This window comes from Salmo salar, chromosome ssa21, assembly GCF_905237065.1.
Source record: "Salmo salar chromosome ssa21, Ssal_v3.1, whole genome shotgun sequence".
NCBI lineage: Eukaryota > Metazoa > Chordata > Actinopteri > Salmoniformes > Salmonidae > Salmo > Salmo salar.
The window spans coordinates 24771995-24799130 of NC_059462.1; the positions used below are offsets into that span (position 1 = coordinate 24771995).

Here is a 27136-nt window from a genome sequence, read left to right on the forward strand (position 1 = left end):
GAGACTGATGTTTTGCGGGTACTATTTAATGAAGCTGCCAGTTGAGGATTAGTGAGAAGTCTGTTTCTCAAACTAGACACTAATGTACTTGTTGTCTTGCTCAGTTGTGCACCAGGGCCTCCCACTCCTCTTTCTGTTCTGGTTAGAGCCAGTTTGCGCTGTTCTGTGAAGGAAGTAGTACACAGCGTTGTATGAGATCTTCAGTTTCTTGGCAATTTCTCGCATGAAATAGCCTTCATTTCTCAGAATGAGAATAGACTGTCAAGTTTCAGAAGAAAGTTATTTGTTTCTGGCTATTTTGAGCCTGTAATCGCACCCACAAATGCTGATGCTCTAGATACTCAACTAGTTTAAAGAAGGCCAGTTTTATTGCTTCTTTAATCAGAACAACAGTTTTTAGCTGTGCTAACATAATTGCAACAGGGTTTTCTAATGATCAATTAGCCTTTTAAAATGATAAACTTGGATTAGCTAACTCAAAGTGCCATTGGAACACAGGAGTGATGGTTGCTGATAATGGGCCTCTGTACACCTGTGTAGATATTCCATAAAAACTAAAAAATAATCTGCCGCTTCCAGCTACAATAGTCATTTACAACATTAACAATGTCTACACTGTATTTCTGATCAATTTGATGTTATTTCAATGAGCAATTTTTTTAGCTTTTCTTTCAAAAACAAGGACATTTCTAAGTGACCCCAAACTTTTGAACGGTAGTGTATATTACAAATTCCAATTTGTGGCTAACGTTAGCTAGGCTAGGGGTAAGGGTTATGAGTTAGGTTAAAGGGTTTAGGTTAGGGGAAGGGTTAGCTAACATGCTAAGTAGTTATATAGTAGCTAAATCTCTCCATGATGAGATTCGAATGCGCAACCTTTGGGTTGCTAGACATTTGCGGTATATTAAATAAAGTAGTCCCAAAAGAGGAAATGCTTTCAGAGACAAGTTTCTTTATTGTATTTGGTTTAATGTTCAACATACATCTCATTAGTGCAAACAAAAATAAGCGTTTAACATTTAAGACCGTTTTCACGCTTCAAAGGAGGATATGCATTTATCTGACTGGTGAAATACAGCAGGGTCGGAAAATGTCACATCCCCGAATACAGCCAATGAGCAGAGCTTCGCCAGATTGCTGCCATTTGGAATGCCAATCAGAGCCGTGACAAATTACTTTTAAAGACAGATCATAATCAAAATAACAAATCAAAATACGTATAATTAAATCTAGAATTAGAAGTAAATTATCAGGGAAACAAAACATTGAACATTAGTGTCATCTTTTAACAAATAAATATAAATAAGAAAACACCTAAACATTGTTCAAACTCTCTTTTCTGAAAGAAGCAGCAACCATAAAAGATTGACGCAATGCCGGATGATTATAACTGAATAAAATAAATATCGACTGACTTGACTGTCTTTCAGTTGCAAATGCACACCACACTTTGTCTACTCTATGCCATTCATTGCTGTCTGGGGATCAGTTTTCTTACTGCTCCAGTGTTGGCATCAAACAAGAGCTAAACTACCCACATTGACCCAGAACAGCATTAAAGCAGAGAGTAACCAGGACGCAACACAACACACAAACACACTCAAACCAGACTGAACGAAGAGGTCACAGATTTCTGCAGAGCAACAAGGAGCACTTTTAGCTGAGGGTTGTGTGTGTGTGTGTGTGTGTGTGTGTGTGTGTGTGTGTGTGTGTGTGTGTGTGTGTGTGTGTGTGTGTGTGTGTGTGTGTGTGTGTATATATAAAGGTCTGGAGGTATACGGAGGTGCTGCTCAGAAGATCTGCTGCTCAAACAGAATTTTCTCGAAGCCTTGCGGTGCTGTATGGTAGAAGTCACTGAACTGGCAGTCTAAGATGGCGCTGTCATCCACTAGAACAGAGGAGAGATCAAATCAACATTGGTTCAGTCAGTCAGTGTTGGGTACTTTCGCAGGCATAATTCACAGACTGCAACAACAAAAACTAGTAGTGTTCAATTGCTTTTACATTGTATGCTACCAACCAAAAAGAAGGATGTCAGTTTCAGCTATGTACGAACTGCCCTCTTGTGGCAGAAAAATACCACAACCATCAAGACAATTTTGTGGCAGATTTACTAGGCATTTGAGCCTGTTTTTTTCCACTGGGAATTAAAAGGTAGAGCACGGGTTAATATATATTATGTAAATAAAAGTTAAAAGAAACAACATTCATAAAATAAAATAGTTACATGTTTGGTATTGGTGGTTTTCCCTCCTGAGAGGGAAAGTCTGTCCCTGTGCATGCAGCAGTGTACACACACACACACACACACACACACACACACACACACACACACACACACACACACCATAAACCACCGGGAACACGGTGCCTCTGATCCCTGAAGCTGGACAGTGCATATTCTTCCCATTCAGATAGAGATTCATCTCCACGTGGTCATACGTGATGCCCTGAGATGGAAAACAAACAACTGATTAGATCAGTGTTGATTGTGTTGGTCAGTTTATTCTGATTCATTTAGGCCATTTCTTTAGAAGTATTTAAACATCAATACAGCTGATCAGTGATCAATTCAGTAAGAATTAGATTAGAGAACTTGGTGGTCATTTCTTTGATAATCTCGCCCACCAGCCGGTTCTCTCTGTTGAGATGTCTGGTTTCCGAGCACTTCAGAACGGGACTTGACTGGAAGCCTATGGCAGTAGCAGACGAAACATGCGCTGGTTTTAATTGGCTGATCTCTCAGTCCATCACCATCCAGCGCAACCCTTAGAACCTCCATCTACAGTGGGGGGGAAAAGTATTTGATCCCCTGCTGATTTTGTACGTTTGCCCACTGACAAAGAAATGATCAGTCTATCATTTTAATGGTAGGTTTATTTGAACAGTGAGAGACAGAATAACAACAACAAAATCCAGAAAAACGCATGTCAAAAATGTTATAAATTGATTTGCATTTTAATGAAGGAAATAAGTATTTGACCCCCTCTCAATCAAAAAGATTTCTGGCTCCCAGGTGTCTTTTATATAGGTAACGAGCTGAGATTAGGAGCACACTCTTAAAGGGAGTGCTCCTAATCTCATCTTGTTACCTGTATAAAAGACACCTGTCCACAGAAGCAATCAATCAGATTCCAAACTCTCCACCATGGCCAAGACCAAAGAGCTCTCCAAGGATGTCAGGGACAAGATTGTAGACCTTCACAAGGCTGGAATGGGCTACAAGACCATCGCCAAGCAGCTTGGTGAGAAGGTGACAACAGTTTGTGCGATTATTCGCAAATGGAAGAAACACAAAATAACTGTCAATCTCCCTCGGACTGGGGCTCCATGCAAGATCTCACCTCGTGGAGTTGCAATGATCATGAGAACGGTGAGGAATCAGCCCAAAACTACACGGGAGGATCTTGTCAATGATCTCAAGGCAGCTGGGACCATTGTCTCCAAGAAAACAATTGGTAACACACTACGCCGTGAAGGACTGAAATCCTGCAGCGCCCGCATGGTCCCCCTGCTCAAGAAAGCACATATACATGCCTGTCTGAAGTTTGCCAATGAACATCTTAATGATTCAGAGGACAACTGGGTTAAAGTGTTGTGGTCAGATGAGACCAAAATGGAGCTCTTTGGCATCAACTCAACTCGCCGTGTTTGGAGGAGGAGGAATGCAGCCTATGACCCCAAGAACACCATCCCCACCGTCAAACATGGAGGTGGAAACATTATGCTTTGGGGGTGTTTTTCTGCTAAGGGGACAGAACAACTTCACTGCATCAAAGGGACGATGGACGGGGCCATGTACTGTCAAATCTTGGGTGAGAACCTCCTTCCCTCAGCCAGGGCATTGAAAATGGGTCGTGGATGGGTATTCCAGCATGACAATGACCCAAAACACACGGTCAAAGCAACAAAGGAGTGGCTCAAGAAGAAGCACATTAAGGTCCTGGAGTGGCCTAGCCAGTCTCCAGACCTCAATCCCATAGAAAATCTGTGGAGGGAGCTGAAGGTTCGAGTTGCCAAATGTCAGCCTCGAAACCTTAATGACTTGGAGAAGATCTGCAAAGAGAAGTGGGACAAAATCCCTCCTGAGATGTGCGCAAACCTGGTGGCCAACTACAAGAAACATCTGACCTCTGTGATTGCCAACATGGGTTTTACCACCAAGTACTAAGTCATGTTTTGCAGAGGGGTCAAATACTTATTTCCTTCATTAAAATGCAAATCAATTTATAACATTTTTGACATGCGTTTTTCTGGATTTTTTTGTTGTTATTCTGTCTCTCACTGTTCAAATAAACCTACCATTAAAATTATAGACTGATCATTTCTTTGTCAGTGGGCAAACGTACAAAATCAGCAGGGGATCAAATACTTTTTTCCCTCACTGTAAGTCTACTGCATCTGGGGGCCAGTATTGTTTTTGTGTTTCCCCACCCCCCTGAAAAATAGTATTATTATAAAAATGTTTAGGAACTCAGTCTGGCTTTCAACATACTCTTGAAAGTTGTAATAGTAGAATTTGGGTAGTGCAGCAAGTTTTCCTCTCATGTCAGTCATTGCATACCGTAGAGAGCTATTTATAACGTGTCAGAAATGTCCAGATCAACTAGCCCATGTCAGCTAACGTTTTTTTAGCCCATAGATTTTGTTGTAATGTTTGAGTCACTCAAAAATCACATGAACACACATTAGACATGGCAAGAAAATGAGCTTTAAAATGGCTACATTTTCTCTGCAACCCATGACAAAATGTGTAGAATTGCAGGAAATAAGATTTAAAACATGCAAAATCTTCTCTCCACCAACAAGAGAGGTGTGAACAGTTTGTCATGAACAGTGCTTGTGCCCACAGAAACAGTGCTTGTGCCCATTGTTCTGCACCACTGCCATTGGTACGGAAAAGACTGCTTGTCATTTTTACTGGGATAGTGTTCTGCACAACCACAGCATCCATCATCAACTGCCTTTGCTGGCGTGTTTACTTTTTCTATTTGAAGACATTAGTGTACAGTGTACAGTGTACAGTTACAGGACAGCTAGCAGAGTTACCCTGGTTAGCGATTAGCATGAACGGTGATATGCTCCTACTACCTCGGGTTCCGGGGAATTATTTCCGTGGTGCACCATAACAAACACTTTTAAGCCTCAATTTGGAGCCACGACTCATAGTTATGTGTATCTCTCAAAATTGGAATGATCATGTCACTCAATAAATCCACACAGTGATGGAGTGCTGCATCAGATGACCTGGCCTCCACAATCACCTGACCTCAACCCAATTGAGATGATTTACGATTTTTTATTTATTTATCTTTTATATCTATTTATTTAACCAGGTAGGCTAGTTGAAAACAAGTACTCATTTACAACTGCGACCTGGCCAAGATAAAGCAAAGCAGTGCGACACAAACAACAACACAGAGTTACACATGGAATAAACAAGCGTACAGTCAATAACACAATAGTAAAAAAGAAAGATACAGTGTGTGCAAATGGCGTGAGGAGGTAGGCAATAAATAGGCCATAGTAGCGAGGTAATTACAATTTAGCAGATTAACACTGGAGTGATAAATGAGCAGATGGTGATGTGCAAGTAGAAATACTGGTGTGCAAAAGAGCAAAACCAAAAAAATGAAATAAAAACAATATGGGGATGAGGTAGGTAGATTGGGTGGGCTATTTACAGATGGACTACGTACAGCTGCAGCGATCAGTTACCTGCTCAGATAGCTGATGTTTAAAGTTGGTTAGGGAAATATAAGTCTCCAGCTTCAGTGATTTTTGCAATTCGTTCCAGTTACTGGCAGCAGAGAACTGGAAGGAAAGGTGGCCAAAGCAGGTGTTGGCTTTGGGGTTGACTAGTGAGATATACCTGCTGGAGCTCGTGCTACGGGTGGATGTTGTTATCGTGACCAGTGAGCTAAGATAAGGCGGAGCTTTACCTAGCATAGATTTATAGATGACCTGGAGCCAGTGGGTCTGGCGACGAATATGTAGTGAGGGCCAGCCGTCTAGAGCATACAGGTCGCAGTGGTGGGTGGTATAAGTGGCTTTGGTAACAAAACGAATGTCACTGTGATAGACTGCATCCAGTTTGCTGGGTAGAGTATTGGAACCTATTTTGTAGATGACATCGCCGAAGTCCAGGATCGGTAGGATAGTCAGTTTTACTAGGGTAAGTTTGGCGGCGTGAGTGAAGGAGGCTTTGTTTTGCGAAATAGAAAGCCGATTCTAGATTTGATTTTGGATTGGAGATGTTTAATATGAGTCTGGAAGGAGTTTACAGTCTAGCCAGACACCTAGGTATTTGTAGTTGTCCACATATTCTAGGTCAGAACCGTCCAGGGTAGTGATGCTAGTCGGGAGGGCGGGTGCCGGCAGCGAACGGTTGAAAACCATGCATTTGGATTTACTAGCATTTAAGAGCAGTTGTAGGCCACGGAAGGAGTGTTGTATGGCATTGAAGCTCGTTTGGAGGTTAGTTAACACAGTGTCCAAAAAAGGGCCAGATGTATACAGAATGGTGTCGTCTGCGTTGAGGTGGATCAGGGAATCACCAGCAGCAAGAGCGACATCATTGATATATACAGAGAAAAGAGTCGGCCCGAGAATTGAACCCTGTGGTACCCCCATAGAGTGCCACAGGTCCGGGCAACAGGCCCTCCGATTTGACACACTGAACTCTGTCTGCAAAGTAGTTGGTGAACCAGGCGAGGCAGTCATTTGAGAAACCAAGGCTATTGAGTCTGCCGATAAGAATACAAGTCAAAAGCCTTGGCCAGGTCGATGAAGACGGCTGCACAGTACTGTCTTTTATCAATGGCGGTTATGATATCGTTTAGTACCTTGAGCGTGACTGATGTGCACCCGTGACCAGCTCGGAAACTGGATTCCACAGCGGAGAAGGTACGGTGGGATTCTAAATGGTCAGTGATCTGTTTATTAACTTGGCTTTCGAAGACTTTAGAAAGGCAGAGCAGGATAGATATAGGTCTATAACAGTTTGGGTCTAGAGTGTCACCCCCTTTGAAGAGGGGGATATGTATGGGTCCAGGTTTTGCAGCTCTTTCAGAACTTCTGTTATCTAGATTTGGGTGAAGGAGAAGCTGGGGAGGCTCGGGCAGAGCTGTTGGCCGGGGTTGGGGTAGCCAGGAGGAAAGCATGGCCAGCCGTAGAGAAATGCTTATTGAAATGTTCGATTATCATGGACTTATCGGTGGTGACCGTGTTACCTAGCCTCAGTGCAGTGGGCAGCTGGGAGGAGGTGCTCTTATTCTCCATGGACTTTACAGTCCCAAAACTTTTTGGAGTTAGAGCTACAGGATGCAAATTTCTGTTTGAAAAAGCTAGCCTTTGCTTTCCTGACTGACTGCGTGTATTGGTTCCTGACTTCAGTTGCATATCACGGGGACTATTCGATGCTATTGCAGTCCGCCACAGGATGTTTTTGTGCTGGTCAAGGGCAGTCAGGTCTGGAGTGAACCAAGGGCTATGTCTGTTCTTAGTTCTACATTTTTTGAAAGGGGCATGCTTATTTAAAATGGTGAGGAAATCACTTTTAAAGAACGACCAGGCATCCTCGACTGACGGGATGAGGTCAATATCCTTCCAGGATACCCGGGCCAGGTCGATTAGAAGGGCCAGGTCGATTAGAAAGGCCTGCTCGCAGAAGTGTTTTAGGGAGCGTTTGACAGTGATGAGGGGTGGTCGTTTGACCGCGGACCCATAGCGGATGCAAGCAATGAGGCAGTGATCGCTGAGATCCTGATTGAAAACAGCAGAGGTGTATTTGGAGGGCAAGTTTGGCAGGATAATATCTATGAGGGTGCCCATGTTTACGGATTTAGGGTTGTACCTGGTGGGTTCCTTTATGATTTGTGTGAGATTGAGGGCATCTAGCTTAGATTGTAGGACTGCCGGGGTGTTAAGCATATCCCAGTTTAGGTAATCTAACAGAACAAACTCTGAGGATAGATGAGGGGCAATCAATTCACATATAGTGTCCAGGGCACAGCTGGGAGCTGAGGGTCTATAACAGGCGGCAACAGTGAGAGACTTATTTCTGGAGAGATTCATTTTTTAAATTAGAAGTCCTAACTAACTGTTTGGGCACAGACCTGGAAAGTATGACAGAACTTTGCAGGCTATCTCTGCAGTAGATTGCAACTCCTCCCCCTTTGGCAGTTCTATCTTGACGGAAAATGTTGTAGTTGGGTATGGAAATTTCTGAATTTTTGGTGGCCTTCCTAAGCCAGGATTCAGACACGGCAAGGACATCAGGGTTGGCGGAGTTGAGTTGAAGGCAGAGTGAAGGAAAAGCAGCCAACAAGTGCACAGCATATGTGGGAACTCCTTCAAGACTGTTGGAAAAGCATTCCAGGTGAAGCTGGTTGAGAGAATGCCAAGAGTGTGCAAAGCTGTCATCAAGGTGGCTACTTTGAAGAATCTAAAATATTTGTTTAACACTTTTTTGGTTACTACATGATGTTATTTCATAGTTTTGATGTCTTCACTATTATTCTACAATGTAGAAAATAGTAAAACAAATTAAGAAAAACCCTTGAATGAATAGGTGTGTCCAAACTTTTGACCGACCGGTACTGTGTGTGTGTGTGTGTGTGTGTGTGTGTGTGTGTGCATATACAGTGGGCTCCAAAATTACTGGCACCCCTGACTGGCAATGCACAAACAATACATAAAAATATATAATTATAGAGATAAACTCAAAATACCAACATGTGAGAAATACTGTACTTTATTAATGTTTCAATGGAACCCACCAAAATCATATAATTATTTAATATAAAATACATTTCACCAAAATCAAGGTTTCATAATTATTGGCACTCCTCATTTAGTACTTAGTGCAACCACCTCTGGCAGGGATAACAGCATGGTCTTTTCCTGTGATGTTTGACAAGGTTAAGGAACACATTTGGAGGGATTTTGGACCATTCCTCTATGCAGATCCTTTCACGATCCTTTACATTCTTGGGTTTGTGCTTATCAACTGCCCTCTTCAACTCAGCCCACAGGTTTTCGATTGGATTGAGGTCCGGCGACTGAGGTGGCCATGGCAGAACATTGATTTTGTTGTCACAACCATTTCTGTGTGGATCTTGAGGTATGTTTTGGGTCATTGTCTTGTTGGAAAGTCCACATACGGTCAAGTCCCAGCCTTCTGGCAGAGGCAACCAGATTGTCAGCCAAAATTGCCTCGTATTTGGTGGAATTCATTATGCCATCAATCTTAACCAGTGACCACTGACCCACCACCATATTTCACCGTGAGTATGAGGTGCCTCTCCTTGTATGCATCTCTGTTTCGACGCCAAACATGCCGATGCTGTATCTGACCATAATGTTCAATTTTGGTCTCATCTGACCAGAGCACCTTCTTCCAATCATAAGTTAAATGACGTTTGGCAAACTCTTGGGGTCATTAAGGGCTTTCTTCTGGCAACCCTTCCAAGGCCTGCAATTCTTTCACAGTGATTCTTGGGGATTTTGTTGCTTCTCTCACGATCCACAAAATGCATTTGCGTCCTCTACCCGTGAGGTTTTCAACGGTTCCATATATTTTGATTTTTAAAATAATTGCCCTGACAGTGCTCAGTGGTATATTCAATCGTTTGTGGATCTTCTTGCAGCCATTACCAGATTTATGGTCTACGACCATCTGTCCCTTTTGAACGGCCAGTTCTATTATTTTCTTCATGGTGTTGGATGACAAAGGGATATTGCATGCATGTTACCTCATTTTTATACCCTAGTGAAAAAGGAAGTGATATAGTGGCTCAATATAGTTCCTTAACACTTAGATAAACTTAAATAAGTGGAATTGAATTCCTGATTTAATTTTGGTAGATGTTATTTACAATAATATTTAAGGGTGCCATTAATTGTGAAACCTTGATTTGGAGGACATAGATTTTTAATTAAATCAATAACTGATTTTGTTGGGTTCCATTGAAACATTAATAATAAAATACAGTATTTTTCACATGTTGGTATTTTGAGTTTCTCTCTATAATTATATTGTTTATATTTTTTTAAGTATTGTTTGTGCATTGCCAGTCAGGGGTGCCAGTAATTTTGGAGCCCACTGTATATGTGTGTGTATATAAATATATTATTTTTTCCCCCTTTATTATTTTCTTTTAACCCTACCTCCCCTCATTGGAGTAAACTAACAAACAACAATACTTGGGCTTCTACTTCCAGCTTAAACATACTATATACATTTTACGGACACGGTACATTTGTTGTTTTTATTTTTTTATCCCACACGACAGCTACCCTCAACCGCTCCCATCTATCTCTAAAAAAACATCCAGTCTTGATTTCTAATTGCCAAATAACTTGTATGGCACAGCTGTCAATATTTTGGTCCTTAAATGGAACTGGTATACTTTATTTATTTATTATCCTTTTTTTATACCAATTCTGGCCTTTAATACAGGACCGACAAACAAGTTCCTTACCTTTTGCGGTAATGCTGCAATCAGTTGTTTGTAATTTTGAATAGAGCAAACATTTCCATATATTTCTGTTAGCTGCATGTGTGACAATTCCCCAGTCCTATTTTTAATACCATTAACAAAGACTATACCGTTTAAAAAAAAAAAATCCCCAAATAATGGTTTGTCAGCTAGTCTATTTGAGTTTGACCATAACATTGAACAATAATATTTGTGGTAATATCAAATATGTATTTTCCAGTGGATTATTGAAATTGCAACCAGCTTCAGTGATATTTTGGAGGTGTGATATTTAATAATGATACTAGGGAGAGGTTGTAATCTGAATAAATGGAAAAAGGCCATTTTTGAACATAGGGTGAGCCATTCTTACTAATCTGCTGGAGAACCAGTTTGGATACCTTTATTATGACTGAAGCCTTTAGTGAGAGGTTCAATGTTTTAATATTTAATACATTTTAGCCCACTGAATTTATAGGAATTATATAAATAAGCCTGTTTAATTTTGTCTGGCTTGCCATTCCAAATAAAGTGGAATAGGTTTTACTCATATAATTAAAAAAACAAGTTGTCCTGTGTAAGCAGGGCCATGAGTAAATAGGTAAACTGGGATATGACAAAATAATTAAATCAGGGTGATTTTTCCACAACTAGACAAGTATTTACCTTTCCATGATAGCAAGATTTTATCTATTGTTGCTAACTTTCTATGAAAATGTATTGTAATGAGATCATTTCTTTCTTTCGGGATAGAATACTGAGTATGTCCACTTCACCGTCAGACCATTTTATTTATAAACTACACAGTAATGTAAAAGTTGTATTTTTTAGCGATCCAATAGGTAATATGGTACACTTATCATGGTTTGGTCGTAATCCAGAGAGGTTAGAAAAATGATCGCGATCGTCTATGACGCTGTGCAGGGATCCATATTGCAGATTTAAAAGAAAACATGAGTCGTCAGCGTACAATGACACCTTTGTCTTTAAGCCCTGGATTTCCAGCCCCTTGATATTACTGTTGGACCTTATTTTAATAGCTAACATTTCTATGGCCATAATAAATAGATATGCCGATAGTGGACAACCCTGTTTAACTCCTTTTGACAATTTAATACTTTGAGAAGTAGCTATTAGTTACTAGTTTACAACTGTGGCTACTATACATAACTTTAACCCATTGTATAAGAGATTCTCCAAAATTAAAATAGTCCATGGATTTATATATAAATTCTAGTCATACTTTATCAAAGCCTTTTTCAAAATCAGCTATGAATACCAGGCCTGTTTTCCATTTTTCCCTATATTCCATCTAGTTGGCTTTATTTTTTATAATATATTACACTTGATCTTTCTTGATTAAGTTCCTCTTTCTTTTTGCTTTTCCTCTACCTTATTATGTGCCTCTTTTACAGTTATCGCTATCTATCTGTATTTTAGTACTATTTTGACCTAATTTGTTTTTATTTTAAAGATGAGTATTGAATTGCATGGCCTCTAAAGGCACATTTAAAAGTGTCCCATACAATATGGGGGTCTGCTGTACCTATGTTATGTCAGAAAAAGTAAGTTATAAATTCTTCTGTCTTGGTTAAAAACAAGTTGTCATCCAGTAGGCTTTAGTTAAGTTTCCAATATCCTCGCGGAAATTCTGTAAGAGTAATGTGTATACCAATTATTTGGTCTGACCGCATTCTGTCCCCAGTCAAAAGTTTGGACACACCTACTCATTCAAGGGTTTTTCTATATTTTTACATTGTAAAATAATGGTGAAGACATCAAAACTATGAAATAACATGTGGAATCATGTAATACCTTCTTCGGGATCGGTGTCCCTTCCACGGGATGGTTGAGCTAACGCAGGCTAATGCGATTAGCATGAGGTTGTAAGTCACAAGAAAATTTCCCAGGACAGACAGATCTGACATTGGCAGAAGGCTTAAATTCTTGTTAATCTAACTGCACTGTCCAATTTACAGTAGCTATTACAGTGAAAGAATATCATGCTATTGTTTGAGGAGAGTGCACAATTTTGAACATGAAAAGTTATTAATAAACAAATTAGGCACATTTGGGCAGTCTTGATAGAATTTCCTTTACAGAAATACAATGGTTCATTGGATCAGTCTAAAACTTTGAAAATACACTGCTGCCATCTAGTGGACAAAATCTAAATTGCACCGGGGCTGTAATAATATATTATGGCCTTTCTCTTCCATTTCAAAGATGGTGCAAAGAAAATACAAAAGAACGTTTTAAAATAAAATTGTATTATCTTTAGCCAGATCTATTGTGTTATATTCTCCTACAATCCTTTCACATTTCCACAAACTTCAAAGTGTTGACTTTCAAATGGTACCAAGAATATGCATATCCTTGCTTCAGGGCCTGAGCTACAGGCAGTTACATTTGGGCATGACATTTTAGGCGAAAATTGAAAAAGAAAAGGGGCGGATCCTTAAGACCTCTTAGGGATAGGGGGCAGTATTTTCACGTCCGGATGAAAAGCGTGCCCAGAGTAAACTGCCTGCTACTCAGGCCCAGAAGCTAAGATATGCATATTATTAGTAGATTTTGATAGAAAACACTCTGAAGTTTCTAAAACTGTTTGAATGATGTCTGTGAGTATAACAGAACTCATATGGCAGGCGAAAACCTGAGACAAATCCAACCAGGAAGTGGGAAATCTGAGGCTTGTAGTTTTTCAAGTGATTCCCTATCCAACATACAGTGTCTGTGGGGTCATATTGCACTTCCAAAGGCTTCCACTAGATGTCAACAGTCTTTACAACGTTGTTTCAGGCTTCTACTGTGAATGGGGAGAGAATAAGAGCTGATGGAACCAGGTGTCTGAGAAAAAGGCATGAGCTCAGTTACGCACACAGCCTTGGGAGCGAGCTGAGTTCATCTTCATTCCTAAAGAGAAAGGAATTGTCCGGTAGGAATTTTATTGAAGATTTATGATAAAAACATCCTAAAGATTGATTCTATATATCGTTTGACATGTTTCTACAAACTGTAGTATAACTTTTTTGACATTTCGTCTGGACTTAGTAAGCACGCGCCTTGCATTTGGAATAGTGAACCTAACACGCAAACAAAATAGAGGTATTTGGACATAAAGATGAACTTTATCGAACAAAACAAACATTTATTGTGGAACTGGGATTCCTGGGAGTGCATTCTGATGAAGATCATCAAAGGTAAGTGTATATTTATAACGCTATTTCTGACTTCTGTTGACTCCACAACATGGCGGGTATCTGTATAGCTTCTTTTGGTGTCTGAGTGCTGTACTCAGATAATTGCAAAGTGTGCTTTCACCGTGAAGCTTTTTTGAAATCTGACACAGCGGTTGCATTAGGGAGAAGTGTATCTTTAATTCTGTGCATAACACTTGTATATTTTATCAAAGTTTATGATATGTATTTCTGTATATTGATGTGGCTCTCTGCAAAGTCACCGAAGGTTTTGGATGCAAAACATTACATTGGCGCGTTAACTGAGATTTTTCTAGATAAATATGAACTTTATCGAACAAAACATACATGTATTGTGTAACATGAAGTCCTATGAGTGCCATCTGATGAAGATCATCAAAGGTTAGTGATTAATTTTATCTCTATTTCTGCTTTTTGTGACTCCTCTCTTTGGCTGGAAAATGGCTGTATGTTTTTTTGTTCTAGGTGCTGACCTAACATAATCGTTTGGTGTGCTTTCGCTGTAAAGCCTTTTTGAAATCGGACACTGTGGTTGGATTAATGAGAATCTTATCTTTAAAATGGTGTATAATACTTGTATGTTTGAGGAATTTTAATTATGAGATTTTTGCTGTTTTGAATTTGGCGCCCTGCACTTTCACTGGCTGTTGTCAAATCGATCCCGCTAAAGGGATTTGATCCCTAAGAAGTTTTTAAGAGGCCTTGATGACAGCTTTCCACACGCTTGGCATTCTCTCAGCCAGTTTCATGAGGTAGTCACCTGGTGTGCCTTGTTAAAAGTTAATTTGTGGAATTTCTTTCCTTCTTAATGCGTTTGAGCCAATCAGTTGCGTTGTGACAAGATAGAGGTGGTATACAGAAGATGTCTTTTACCAAATAGATTCCATATTATGGCAAGAACAGCTTAAATAAGCAAAGAAAAACGACAGTCCATCATTACTTTAAGACATGAAGGTCAGTCATGCAGAAAATTTCAAGAACTTAGAAAGTTTCTTCAAGAGCAGTCGCAAAAACCATCAAGCACTATGATGAAACTGGCTCTCATGAGGACTGCCACAGGAAAGGAAGACCCAGAGTTACCTCTGCTGCAGAGGATACATTCATTAGAGTTAACTGCACCTCAGATTGCAGCCCAAATAAATGCTTCACAGAGTTCAAGTAACAGAAACATCTCAACATCAACTGTTCAGAGGAGACTGCATGAATCAGGCCTTCATGGTCTATTGCTGAAAAGAAACCAGTACTAAAGGACACCAATAAGAAGAGGAGACTTGTTTGGGCCAAGAAACACAAGCAATGGACATTAGACCGGTGAAAATCTGTCCTTTGGTCTGATGAGTCCAAATGTGAGATTTCTGGTTCCAACCGCTGTGTCTTTGTGAGACACAGATTAGGTGAACGGATGATCTCTGCATGTGTGGTTCCCACTGTGAAGCATTGAGGAGGTGTGATTGTGCTTTTCTGGTAATTTATTTTAGAATTCAAGGCACACTTAACCAGCATTCTGCAGCGATATGCTATCCCATCTGGCTTGCGCTTAGTGGGACTATCATTTAGTTTTTTATGTATTATTTCTTACACTGTTACCCCAGGAAATGTTAAGTCTTATTACATACACCCGGGAAGAACTATTGGATGTAAGAGCAACGTCCACTTACCAACATTACGACCAGGAATACGACTTTCCTGAAGCGGATCCTCTATTTGGACTACCACCCAGGACAATGGATCTGATCCCAGTAGGCGACCCAAAACAACGGGCGCCACAGAAGGGGCAGACGGAGCGGTCTTCTGGTCAGGCTCCATAGACGGGCACGTCGCTCACCGCTCCCGAGGATACTACTCACCAATGTCCAGTCTTTTGACAACAAGGTAGACGAAATTCGAGCAAGGGTTGCCTTCCAGAGAGACATCAGAGATTGTAACATTCTCTGTTTCACGGAAACATGGCTCACTCAGGATACCTTATCAGATTCGGTACAGCCACCCGGTTACTTCACGCATCACGCCGACAGAAACAAACATCTCTCTGGTAAGAAGAAGGGCGGGGTGTATGCCTTATGATTAACGAGTCGCGGTGTGATCATAACAACATACAGGAACTCAAGTCCTTTTGTTCACCTGACTAGAATTCTTTACAATCAAATTCCGATCGCATTATCTACCAAGAGAATTCTCTTCGATTATAATCACAGCTGTGTATATCGACCCCCCAAGCAGACACCTCGACGGCCCTGAAAGAACTTCATTGGACTCTGTAAACTGGAAACCACATTTCCTGAGGCTGCATTTATTGTAGCTGGGAATTTTAACAATCTGAAAACAAGGCTTCCTAAGTTTTATCAGTATATCGAATGCGCGACCCGGGCTGGCAAAATTCTAGATCATTGCTACGCTAACTTCCGCGAAGCATACAAAGCCCTCCCTCGCCCTCCTTTCGGCAAATCTGACCACGACTCCATTTTGTTGCTCCCAGCCTATAGACAAAAATTAAAACCGGAAACACCCGTGCTCAGGTCTGTTCAACGCTGGTCCGACCAATTTGATTCCACGCTTCAAGATTGCTTCGATCACGTGGACTGGGATATTTTCCGGATAGCCTCAGACAACAACATTGATGTAAACGCTGATTCGGTGAGCATAGTTTATTAGCAAGTGCATTGGTGATGTTGTACCCACGGTGACTATTAAAACCTTCCCCAACCAGAAACCATGGATTGATGGCAGCATTTGCGCAAAACTGAAAGCGCGAACCACTGCTTTTAATCATGGCAAGGCGACCGGAAACAGGACCGAATAAAAACAGTGTAGCTATTCCCTCTGCAAGGCAATCAAACAAGCTAAACGTCAGTATAGAGACAAAGTAGAGTCGCAATTCAACGGCTCAGACACGAGACGTATGTGGCAGGGTCTACAGTCAATCACGGATTACAAAAAGAAAACCAGCCCCGTCGCGGACACCGACGTCTTGCTCCCAGACAAACTAAACAACTTCTTTGCTTACTTTGAGGACAATACAGTGCCACTGACACAGCCTGCTACCAAAACCTGCGGGTTCTCCTTCACAGCAGCCAACGTGAGTAAAACATTTTAACGTGTTAACCCTTGCAAGGCTGCCACCCAGACGGCATCCCTAGCCGCGTTCTCAGAGCATGCGCAGACCAGCTGGATGGTGTGTTTACGGACATATTCAATCAATCCCTATACCAGTATGCTGTTCCCACATGCTTCAAGAGGGCCACAATTGTTCCTGTTCCCAGGCAAGCTAAGGTAACTGAACTAAACTACTACAGTCAATCCGTGACCCTGCCACATAAGTCTCGTGTCTGAGCCGTTGAATTGCGACTCTACTTTGTCTCTATACTGACGCTTAGCTTGTTTGATTGCCTAGAGTGAAAAAGGAAGTGATATAGTGGCTCAATATAGTTCCTTAACACTTAGATAAACTTAAATAAGTGGAATTGAATTCCTGATTTAATTTTGGTAGATGTTATTTACAATAATATTTAAGGGTGCCATTAATTGTGAAACCTTGATTTGGAGGACATAGATTTTTAATTAAATCAATAACTGATTTTGTTGGGTTCCATTGAAACATTAATAATAAAATACAGTATTTTTCACATGTTGGTATTTTGAGTTTCTCTCTATAATTATATTGTTTATATTTTTTTAAGTATTGTTTGTGCATTGCCAGTCAGGGGTGCCAGTAATTTTGGAGCCCACTGTATATGTGTGTGTATATAAATATATTATTTTTCCCCCTTTATTATTTTCTTTTAACCCTACCTCCCCTCATTGGAGTAAACTAACAAACAACAATACTTGGGCTTCTACTTCCAGCTTAAACATACTATATACATTTTACGGACACGGTACATTTGTTGTTTTTATTTTTTTATCCCACACGACAGCTACCCTCAACCGCTCCCATCTATCTCTAAAAAACATCCAGTCTTGATTTCTAATTGCCAAATAACTTGTATGGCACAGCTGTCAATATTTTGGTCCTTAAATGGAACTGGTATACTTTATTTATTTATTATCCTTTTTTTATACCAATTCTGGCCTTTAATACAGGACCGACAAACAAGTTCCTTACCTTTTGCGGTAATGCTGCAATCAGTTGTTTGTAATTTTGAATAGAGCAAACATTTCCATATATTTCTGTTAGCTGCATGTGTGACAATTCCCCAGTCCTATTTTTAATACCATTAACAAAGACTATACCGTTTAAAAAAAAAATCCCCAAATAATGGTTTGTCAGCTAGTCTATTTGAGTTTGACCATAACATTGAACAATAATATTTGTGGTAATATCAAATATGTATTTTCCAGTGGATTATTGAAATTGCAACCAGCTTCAGTGATATTTTGGAGGTGTGATATTTAATAATGATACTAGGGAGAGGTTGTAATCTGAATAAATGGAAAAAGGCCATTTTTGAACATAGGGTGAGCCATTCTTACTAATCTGCTGGAGAACCAGTTTGGATACCTTTATTATGACTGAAGCCTTTAGTGAGAGGTTCAATGTTTTAATATTTAATACATTTTAGCCCACTGAATTTATAGGAATTATATAAATAAGCCTGTTTAATTTTGTCTGGCTTGCCATTCCAAATAAAGTGGAATAGGTTTTACTCATATAATTAAAAAACAAGTTGTCCTGTGTAAGCAGGGCCATGAGTAAATAGGTAAACTGGGATATGACAAAATAATTAAATCAGGGTGATTTTTCCACAACTAGACAAGTATTTACCTTTCCATGATAGCAAGATTTTATCTATTGTTGCTAACTTTCTATGAAAATGTATTGTAATGAGATCATTTCTTTCTTTCGGGATAGAATACTGAGTATGTCCACTTCACCGTCAGACCATTTTATTTATAAACTACACAGTAATGTAAAAGTTGTATTTTTTAGCGATCCAATAGGTAATATGGTACACTTATCATGGTTTGGTCGTAATCCAGAGAGGTTAGAAAAATGATCGCGATCGTCTATGACGCTGTGCAGGGATCCATATTGCAGATTTAAAAGAAAACATGAGTCGTCAGCGTACAATGACACCTTTGTCTTTAAGCCCTGGATTTCCAGCCCCTTGATATTACTGTTGGACCTTATTTTAATAGCTAACATTTCTATGGCCATAATAAATAGATATGCCGATAGTGGACAACCCTGTTTAACTCCTTTTGACAATTTAATACTTTGAGAAGTAGCTATTAGTTACTAGTTTACAACTGTGGCTACTATACATAACTTTAACCCATTGTATAAGAGATTCTCCAAAATTAAAATAGTCCATGGATTTATATATAAATTCTAGTCATACTTTATCAAAGCCTTTTTCAAAATCAGCTATGAATACCAGGCCTGTTTTCCATTTTTCCCTATATTCCATCTAGTTGGCTTTATTTTTTATAATATATTACACTTGATCTTTCTTGATTAAGTTCCTCTTTCTTTTTGCTTTTCCTCTACCTTATTATGTGCCTCTTTTACAGTTATCGCTATCTATCTGTATTTTAGTACTATTTTGACCTAATTTGTTTTTATTTTAAAGATGAGTATTGAATTGCATGGCCTCTAAAGGCACATTTAAAAGTGTCCCATACAATATGGGGGTCTGCTGTACCTATGTTATGTCAGAAAAAGTAAGTTATAAATTCTTCTGTCTTGGTTAAAAACAAGTTGTCATCCAGTAGGCTTTAGTTAAGTTTCCAATATCCTCGCGGAAATTCTGTAAGAGTAATGTGTATACCAATTATTTGGTCTGACCGCATTCTGTCCCCAGTCAAAAGTTTGGACACACCTACTCATTCAAGGGTTTTTCTATATTTTTACATTGTAAAATAATGGTGAAGACATCAAAACTATGAAATAACATGTGGAATCATGTAATACCTTCTTCGGGATCGGTGTCCCTTCCACGGGATGGTTGAGCTAACGCAGGCTAATGCGATTAGCATGAGGTTGTAAGTCACAAGAAAATTTCCCAGGACAGACAGATCTGACATTGGCAGAAGGCTTAAATTCTTGTTAATCTAACTGCACTGTCCAATTTACAGTAGCTATTACAGTGAAAGAATATCATGCTATTGTTTGAGGAGAGTGCACAATTTTGAACATGAAAAGTTATTAATAAACAAATTAGGCACATTTGGGCAGTCTTGATAGAATTTCCTTTACAGAAATACAATGGTTCATTGGATCAGTCTAAAACTTTGAAAATACACTGCTGCCATCTAGTGGACAAAATCTAAATTGCACCGGGGCTGTAATAATATATTATGGCCTTTCTCTTCCATTTCAAAGATGGTGCAAAGAAAATACAAAAGAACGTTTTAAAATAAAATTGTATTATCTTTAGCCAGATCTATTGTGTTATATTCTCCTACAATCCTTTCACATTTCCACAAACTTCAAAGTGTTGACTTTCAAATGGTACCAAGAATATGCATATCCTTGCTTCAGGGCCTGAGCTACAGGCAGTTACATTTGGGCATGACATTTTAGGCGAAAATTGAAAAAGAAAAGGGGCGGATCCTTAAGACCTCTTAGGGATAGGGGGCAGTATTTTCACGTCCGGATGAAAAGCGTGCCCAGAGTAAACTGCCTGCTACTCAGGCCCAGAAGCTAAGATATGCATATTATTAGTAGATTTTGATAGAAAACACTCTGAAGTTTCTAAAACTGTTTGAATGATGTCTGTGAGTATAACAGAACTCATATGGCAGGCGAAAACCTGAGACAAATCCAACCAGGAAGTGGGAAATCTGAGGCTTGTAGTTTTTCAAGTGATTCCCTATCCAACATACAGTGTCTGTGGGGTCATATTGCACTTCCAAAGGCTTCCACTAGATGTCAACAGTCTTTACAACGTTGTTTCAGGCTTCTACTGTGAATGGGGAGAGAATAAGAGCTGATGGAACCAGGTGTCTGAGAAAAAGGCATGAGCTCAGTTACGCACACAGCCTTGGGAGCGAGCTGAGTTCATCTTCATTCCTAAAGAGAAAGGAATTGTCCGGTAGGAATTTTATTGAAGATTTATGATAAAAACATCCTAAAGATTGATTCTATATATCGTTTGACATGTTTCTACAAACTGTAGTATAACTTTTTTGACATTTCGTCTGGACTTAGTAAGCACGCGCCTTGCATTTGGAATAGTGAACCTAACACGCAAACAAAATAGAGGTATTTGGACATAAAGATGAACTTTATCGAACAAAACAAACATTTATTGTGGAACTGGGATTCCTGGGAGTGCATTCTGATGAAGATCATCAAAGGTAAGTGTATATTTATAACGCTATTTCTGACTTCTGTTGACTCCACAACATGGCGGGTATCTGTATAGCTTCTTTTGGTGTCTGAGTGCTGTACTCAGATAATTGCAAAGTGTGCTTTCACCGTGAAGCTTTTTTGAAATCTGACACAGCGGTTGCATTAGGGAGAAGTGTATCTTTAATTCTGTGCATAACACTTGTATATTTTATCAAAGTTTATGATATGTATTTCTGTATATTGATGTGGCTCTCTGCAAAGTCACCGAAGGTTTTGGATGCAAAACATTACATTGGCGCGTTAACTGAGATTTTTCTAGATAAATATGAACTTTATCGAACAAAACATACATGTATTGTGTAACATGAAGTCCTATGAGTGCCATCTGATGAAGATCATCAAAGGTTAGTGATTAATTTTATCTCTATTTCTGCTTTTTGTGACTCCTCTCTTTGGCTGGAAAATGGCTGTATGTTTTTTTGTTCTAGGTGCTGACCTAACATAATCGTTTGGTGTGCTTTCGCTGTAAAGCCTTTTTGAAATCGGACACTGTGGTTGGATTAATGAGAATCTTATCTTTAAAATGGTGTATAATACTTGTATGTTTGAGGAATTTTAATTATGAGATTTTTGCTGTTTTGAATTTGGCGCCCTGCACTTTCACTGGCTGTTGTCAAATCGATCCCGCTAAAGGGATTTGATCCCTAAGAAGTTTTTAAGAGGCCTTGATGACAGCTTTCCACACGCTTGGCATTCTCTCAGCCAGTTTCATGAGGTAGTCACCTGGTGTGCCTTGTTAAAAGTTAATTTGTGGAATTTCTTTCCTTCTTAATGCGTTTGAGCCAATCAGTTGCGTTGTGACAAGATAGAGGTGGTATACAGAAGATGTCTTTTACCAAATAGATTCCATATTATGGCAAGAACAGCTTAAATAAGCAAAGAAAAACGACAGTCCATCATTACTTTAAGACATGAAGGTCAGTCATGCAGAAAATTTCAAGAACTTAGAAAGTTTCTTCAAGAGCAGTCGCAAAAACCATCAAGCACTATGATGAAACTGGCTCTCATGAGGACTGCCACAGGAAAGGAAGACCCAGAGTTACCTCTGCTGCAGAGGATACATTCATTAGAGTTAACTGCACCTCAGATTGCAGCCCAAATAAATGCTTCACAGAGTTCAAGTAACAGAAACATCTCAACATCAACTGTTCAGAGGAGACTGCATGAATCAGGCCTTCATGGTCTATTGCTGAAAAGAAACCAGTACTAAAGGACACCAATAAGAAGAGGAGACTTGTTTGGGCCAAGAAACACAAGCAATGGACATTAGACCGGTGAAAATCTGTCCTTTGGTCTGATGAGTCCAAATGTGAGATTTCTGGTTCCAACCGCTGTGTCTTTGTGAGACACAGATTAGGTGAACGGATGATCTCTGCATGTGTGGTTCCCACTGTGAAGCATTGAGGAGGTGTGATTGTGCTTTTCTGGTAATTTATTTTAGAATTCAAGGCACACTTAACCAGCATTCTGCAGCGATATGCTATCCCATCTGGCTTGCGCTTAGTGGGACTATCATTTAGTTTTTTATGTATTATTTCTTACACTGTTACCCCAGGAAATGTTAAGTCTTATTACATACACCCGGGAAGAACTATTGGATGTAAGAGCAACGTCCACTTACCAACATTACGACCAGGAATACGACTTTCCTGAAGCGGATCCTCTATTTGGACTACCACCCAGGACAATGGATCTGATCCCAGTAGGCGACCCAAAACAACGGCGCCACAGAAGGGGCAGACGGAGCGGTCTTCTGGTCAGGCTCCATAGACGGGCACGTCGCTCACCGCTCCCGAGGATACTACTCACCAATGTCCAGTCTTTTGACAACAAGGTAGACGAAATTCGAGCAAGGGTTGCCTTCCAGAGAGACATCAGAGATTGTAACATTCTCTGTTTCACGGAAACATGGCTCACTCAGGATACCTTATCAGATTCGGTACAGCCACCCGGTTACTTCACGCATCACGCCGACAGAAACAAACATCTCTCTGGTAAGAAGAAGGGCGGGGTGTATGCCTTATGATTAACGAGTCGCGGTGTGATCATAACAACATACAGGAACTCAAGTCCTTTTGTTCACCTGACTAGAATTCTTTACAATCAAATTCCGATCGCATTATCTACCAAGAGAATTCTCTTCGATTATAATCACAGCTGTGTATATCGACCCCCCAAGCAGACACCTCGACGGCCCTGAAAGAACTTCATTGGACTCTGTAAACTGGAAACCACATTTCCTGAGGCTGCATTTATTGTAGCTGGGAATTTTAACAATCTGAAAACAAGGCTTCCTAAGTTTTATCAGTATATCGAATGCGCGACCCGGGCTGGCAAAATTCTAGATCATTGCTACGCTAACTTCCGCGAAGCATACAAAGCCCTCCCTCGCCCTCCTTTCGGCAAATCTGACCACGACTCCATTTTGTTGCTCCCAGCCTATAGACAAAAATTAAAACCGGAAACACCCGTGCTCAGGTCTGTTCAACGCTGGTCCGACCAATTTGATTCCACGCTTCAAGATTGCTTCGATCACGTGGACTGGGATATTTTCCGGATAGCCTCAGACAACAACATTGATGTAAACGCTGATTCGGTGAGCATAGTTTATTAGCAAGTGCATTGGTGATGTTGTACCCACGGTGACTATTAAAACCTTCCCCAACCAGAAACCATGGATTGATGGCAGCATTTGCGCAAAACTGAAAGCGCGAACCACTGCTTTTAATCATGGCAAGGCGACCGGAAACAGGACCGAATAAAAACAGTGTAGCTATTCCCTCTGCAAGGCAATCAAACAAGCTAAACGTCAGTATAGAGACAAAGTAGAGTCGCAATTCAACGGCTCAGACACGAGACGTATGTGGCAGGGTCTACAGTCAATCACGGATTACAAAAAGAAAACCAGCCCCGTCGCGGACACCGACGTCTTGCTCCCAGACAAACTAAACAACTTCTTTGCTTACTTTGAGGACAATACAGTGCCACTGACACAGCCTGCTACCAAAACCTGCGGGTTCTCCTTCACAGCAGCCAACGTGAGTAAAACATTTTAACGTGTTAACCCTTGCAAGGCTGCCACCCAGACGGCATCCCTAGCCGCGTTCTCAGAGCATGCGCAGACCAGCTGGATGGTGTGTTTACGGACATATTCAATCAATCCCTATACCAGTATGCTGTTCCCACATGCTTCAAGAGGGCCACAATTGTTCCTGTTCCCAGGCAAGCTAAGGTAACTGAACTAAACTACTACAGTCAATCCGTGACCCTGCCACATAAGTCTCGTGTCTGAGCCGTTGAATTGCGACTCTACTTTGTCTCTATACTGACGCTTAGCTTGTTTGATTGCTAAACTAGCTAAACTACGTTGCACTCACTTCCGTCATCATGAAGTGCTTTGAGAGACTAGTCAAGGATCATAATATCACCTCCACCCTACACACTACACCCTAGACCCACTCGAATTTGCTTACCGCCCCAATAGGTCCACAGACGACCCAATCGCAATCACACTGCCCTAACCCATCTGGACAAGAGGAATACCTATATAAGAATGCTGTTCATCAATTACAGCTCAGCATTTAACACCATAGTACCCTCCAAACTCGTCATTAAGCTCAAGACCCTGGGTCTCGACCCCGCCCTGTGCAACTGGGTCCTGGACTTTCTGACGGGCCGCCCCCAGGTGGTGAGGGTAGGAAACAACATCTCCATCCCGCTGATTCTCAACACTGGGGCCCCACAAGGGTGCGTTCTCAGCCCTCTCCTGTACTCCTTGTTCACCCATGACTGCGTGGCCATGCACGCCTCCAACTCAATCATCAAGTTTGCAGACGACACTACAGTGGTAGGCTTGATTACCAACAACGACGAAACGGCCTAGAGGGAGGAGGTGAGGGCCCTCGGAGTGTGGTGTCAGGAAAATAACCTCACACTCAACGTCAACAAAACAAAGGAGATGATTGTGGACCTCAGGAAACAGCAGAGGGAGCACCCCTCCATCCACATTGACGGGACAGTAGTGGAGAAGGTGGAAAGTTTTACAATTCCTCGGCGTACACGGCACGGACAAACTGAAATGGTCCACCCACACAGACAACGTGGTGAAGAAGGCGCAACAGCACCTCTTCAACCTCAGGAGGCTGAAGAAATTTGGCTTGTCACTAAAAACACACAAACTTTTACAGATGCACAATCAAGAGCATCCGGTCAGGCTGTATCACTGCCAGGTACGGCAACTGCTCCGCCCACAATCGTAAGGCTCTCCAGAGGGTAGTGAGGTCTGCACAACACATCACCGGGGGCAAACTACCTGCCCTCCAGGACACCTACACCACCCGATGTCACAGGAAGGCCAAAAAGATAATCAAGGACAACAACCACCCAAGCCACTGCCTGTTCACCCCGCTATCATCCAGAAGGCGAGGTTAGTACAGGTGCATCAAAGCTGGGACCGAGAGACTGAAAAACAGCTTCTATCTCAAGGCCATCAGACTGTTAAACAGCCATCACTAACATTGAGTGCCTGCTGCCAACATACTGACTCAAATCTCTAGCCACTTAAATAATCAAAAATTGGATGTAATAAATGTATCACTAGTCACTTTAAACAATGCCACTTTATATAATGTTTACATACCCTACATTACTCATCTCATATGTATATACAGTACTCTATACCATCTACTGCATCTTGCCTATGCTGTTCGGCCATCGCTCATCCATATATTTATATGTACATATTCTTATTCATTCCTTTAAACTTTTGTGTATAAGGTAGTTGTTGTGAAATTGTTAGATTACTTGTTAGATATAACTGCACGGTCGGAACTATAAGCACAAGCATTTCACTACACTCACATTAACATCTGCTAACCCTGTGTATGTGACCACTAAAATTTGATTTGATTTGTTTTTCAACAGGACAATGACCCAACACACCTCCAGGCTGCATCAGATGACCTGGCCTCCAATCACCCAACCCCCAAATGAGATGGTTTGGGATGAGTTGGACCGCAGAGTGAAGGAAAAGCAGCCAACAAGTACTGAGCATATGTGGGAACTCCTTCAAGACTGTTGGAAAAGCATTCCAGGTGACTACCTCATGAAGCTGGTGGAGAGAATGCCAAGAGTGTGCAGAGATGTCATCAAGGCAAAGGGTGGCTACATTGAAGAATCTCAAATATAAAATATATTTTAATTTGTTTACTACATGATTCCATATGTGTTATTTCATAGTTTTGATGTCTTCACTATTATTCTACAATGTAGAAAATAGTAAATATAAATAAAAACCCTTGAAGGTGTGTCCAAACTTTTGACTGGTACTGTATCTCTCACTAGGTTAGGATATTTAAGCCTCCATATATCCACTAGTTCCAATATATCCATAATATTCAGGATTTCCTTAAGTGCATGAGGGTGATCGTTTTTTAGTGCGATTTCCTTTAAGGTCCATCGAGGTACTTAAAACCGTATTATAATCTCCCACTATAATAATTGAGTCATTTATTGCTTGTAAGATCGATACATTATTATATATATTTTTCAAAGAAGCGTGGATCATCATTATTTGGACTGTATAGATTAATGAGCCAAATCTGTTTATGGTCCAATAGCATATTTAAAAGGATCCACATTCCTTACGGATCCTTTTGAACAGTTATTATTGTTCATTAATATCATCTCCCCTTTTGAGTTTCTTTGCCCATGGAAGAAATATATCCCCCCACCCAACTTCATCTAAAAGGTGTAGAATGAGTTTCCTGTAAACACCAGATATTATATTCCTTCTCTTTTAGCTAGGTAAAGACTGATCATCTTTTCTTATCATCTGCTAAGCCATCACAATTATAACTAGTTATACTTATTTCACCACTTACCATAGAGATACAAGTTTTGATTATACTTACCATAACATATGTTTGTAAACTTACCATTAAGAAGTACCATGATATTGAGCTTCCATATAGCTGTTCAATTATATTTGCACTGTTAGTTTATAGTTCTTAACTTTTGAAGTTTATTCCCTTCATTACCTGGATGCATTATTGAGCAAGTAAGTTTTTTTGCTTATGTAT

The 27136-nt window shown here is 40.4% G+C and overlaps 1 protein-coding gene across 1 annotated transcript in view; it reads right to left on the reverse strand.

Moving 5' to 3' along the window:
• Positions 1-932: 932 nt before the first annotated feature.
• LOC106582013 (SPRY domain-containing protein 7) overlaps positions 933-27136 on the reverse strand; it is a 47689-nt gene continuing 21485 nt past the window's right edge. Inside the window, exons 4-5 of the mRNA XM_014164647.2 lie at positions 2348-2450; positions 933-1888 (exon numbers count right to left, since the gene is read on the reverse strand). Of these exons, the coding sequence (XP_014020122.1) occupies positions 1791-1888; positions 2348-2450 (201 nt within the window). The 3' untranslated portion in view covers positions 933-1790. The remainder of the gene's footprint in view (positions 1889-2347; positions 2451-27136) is intronic.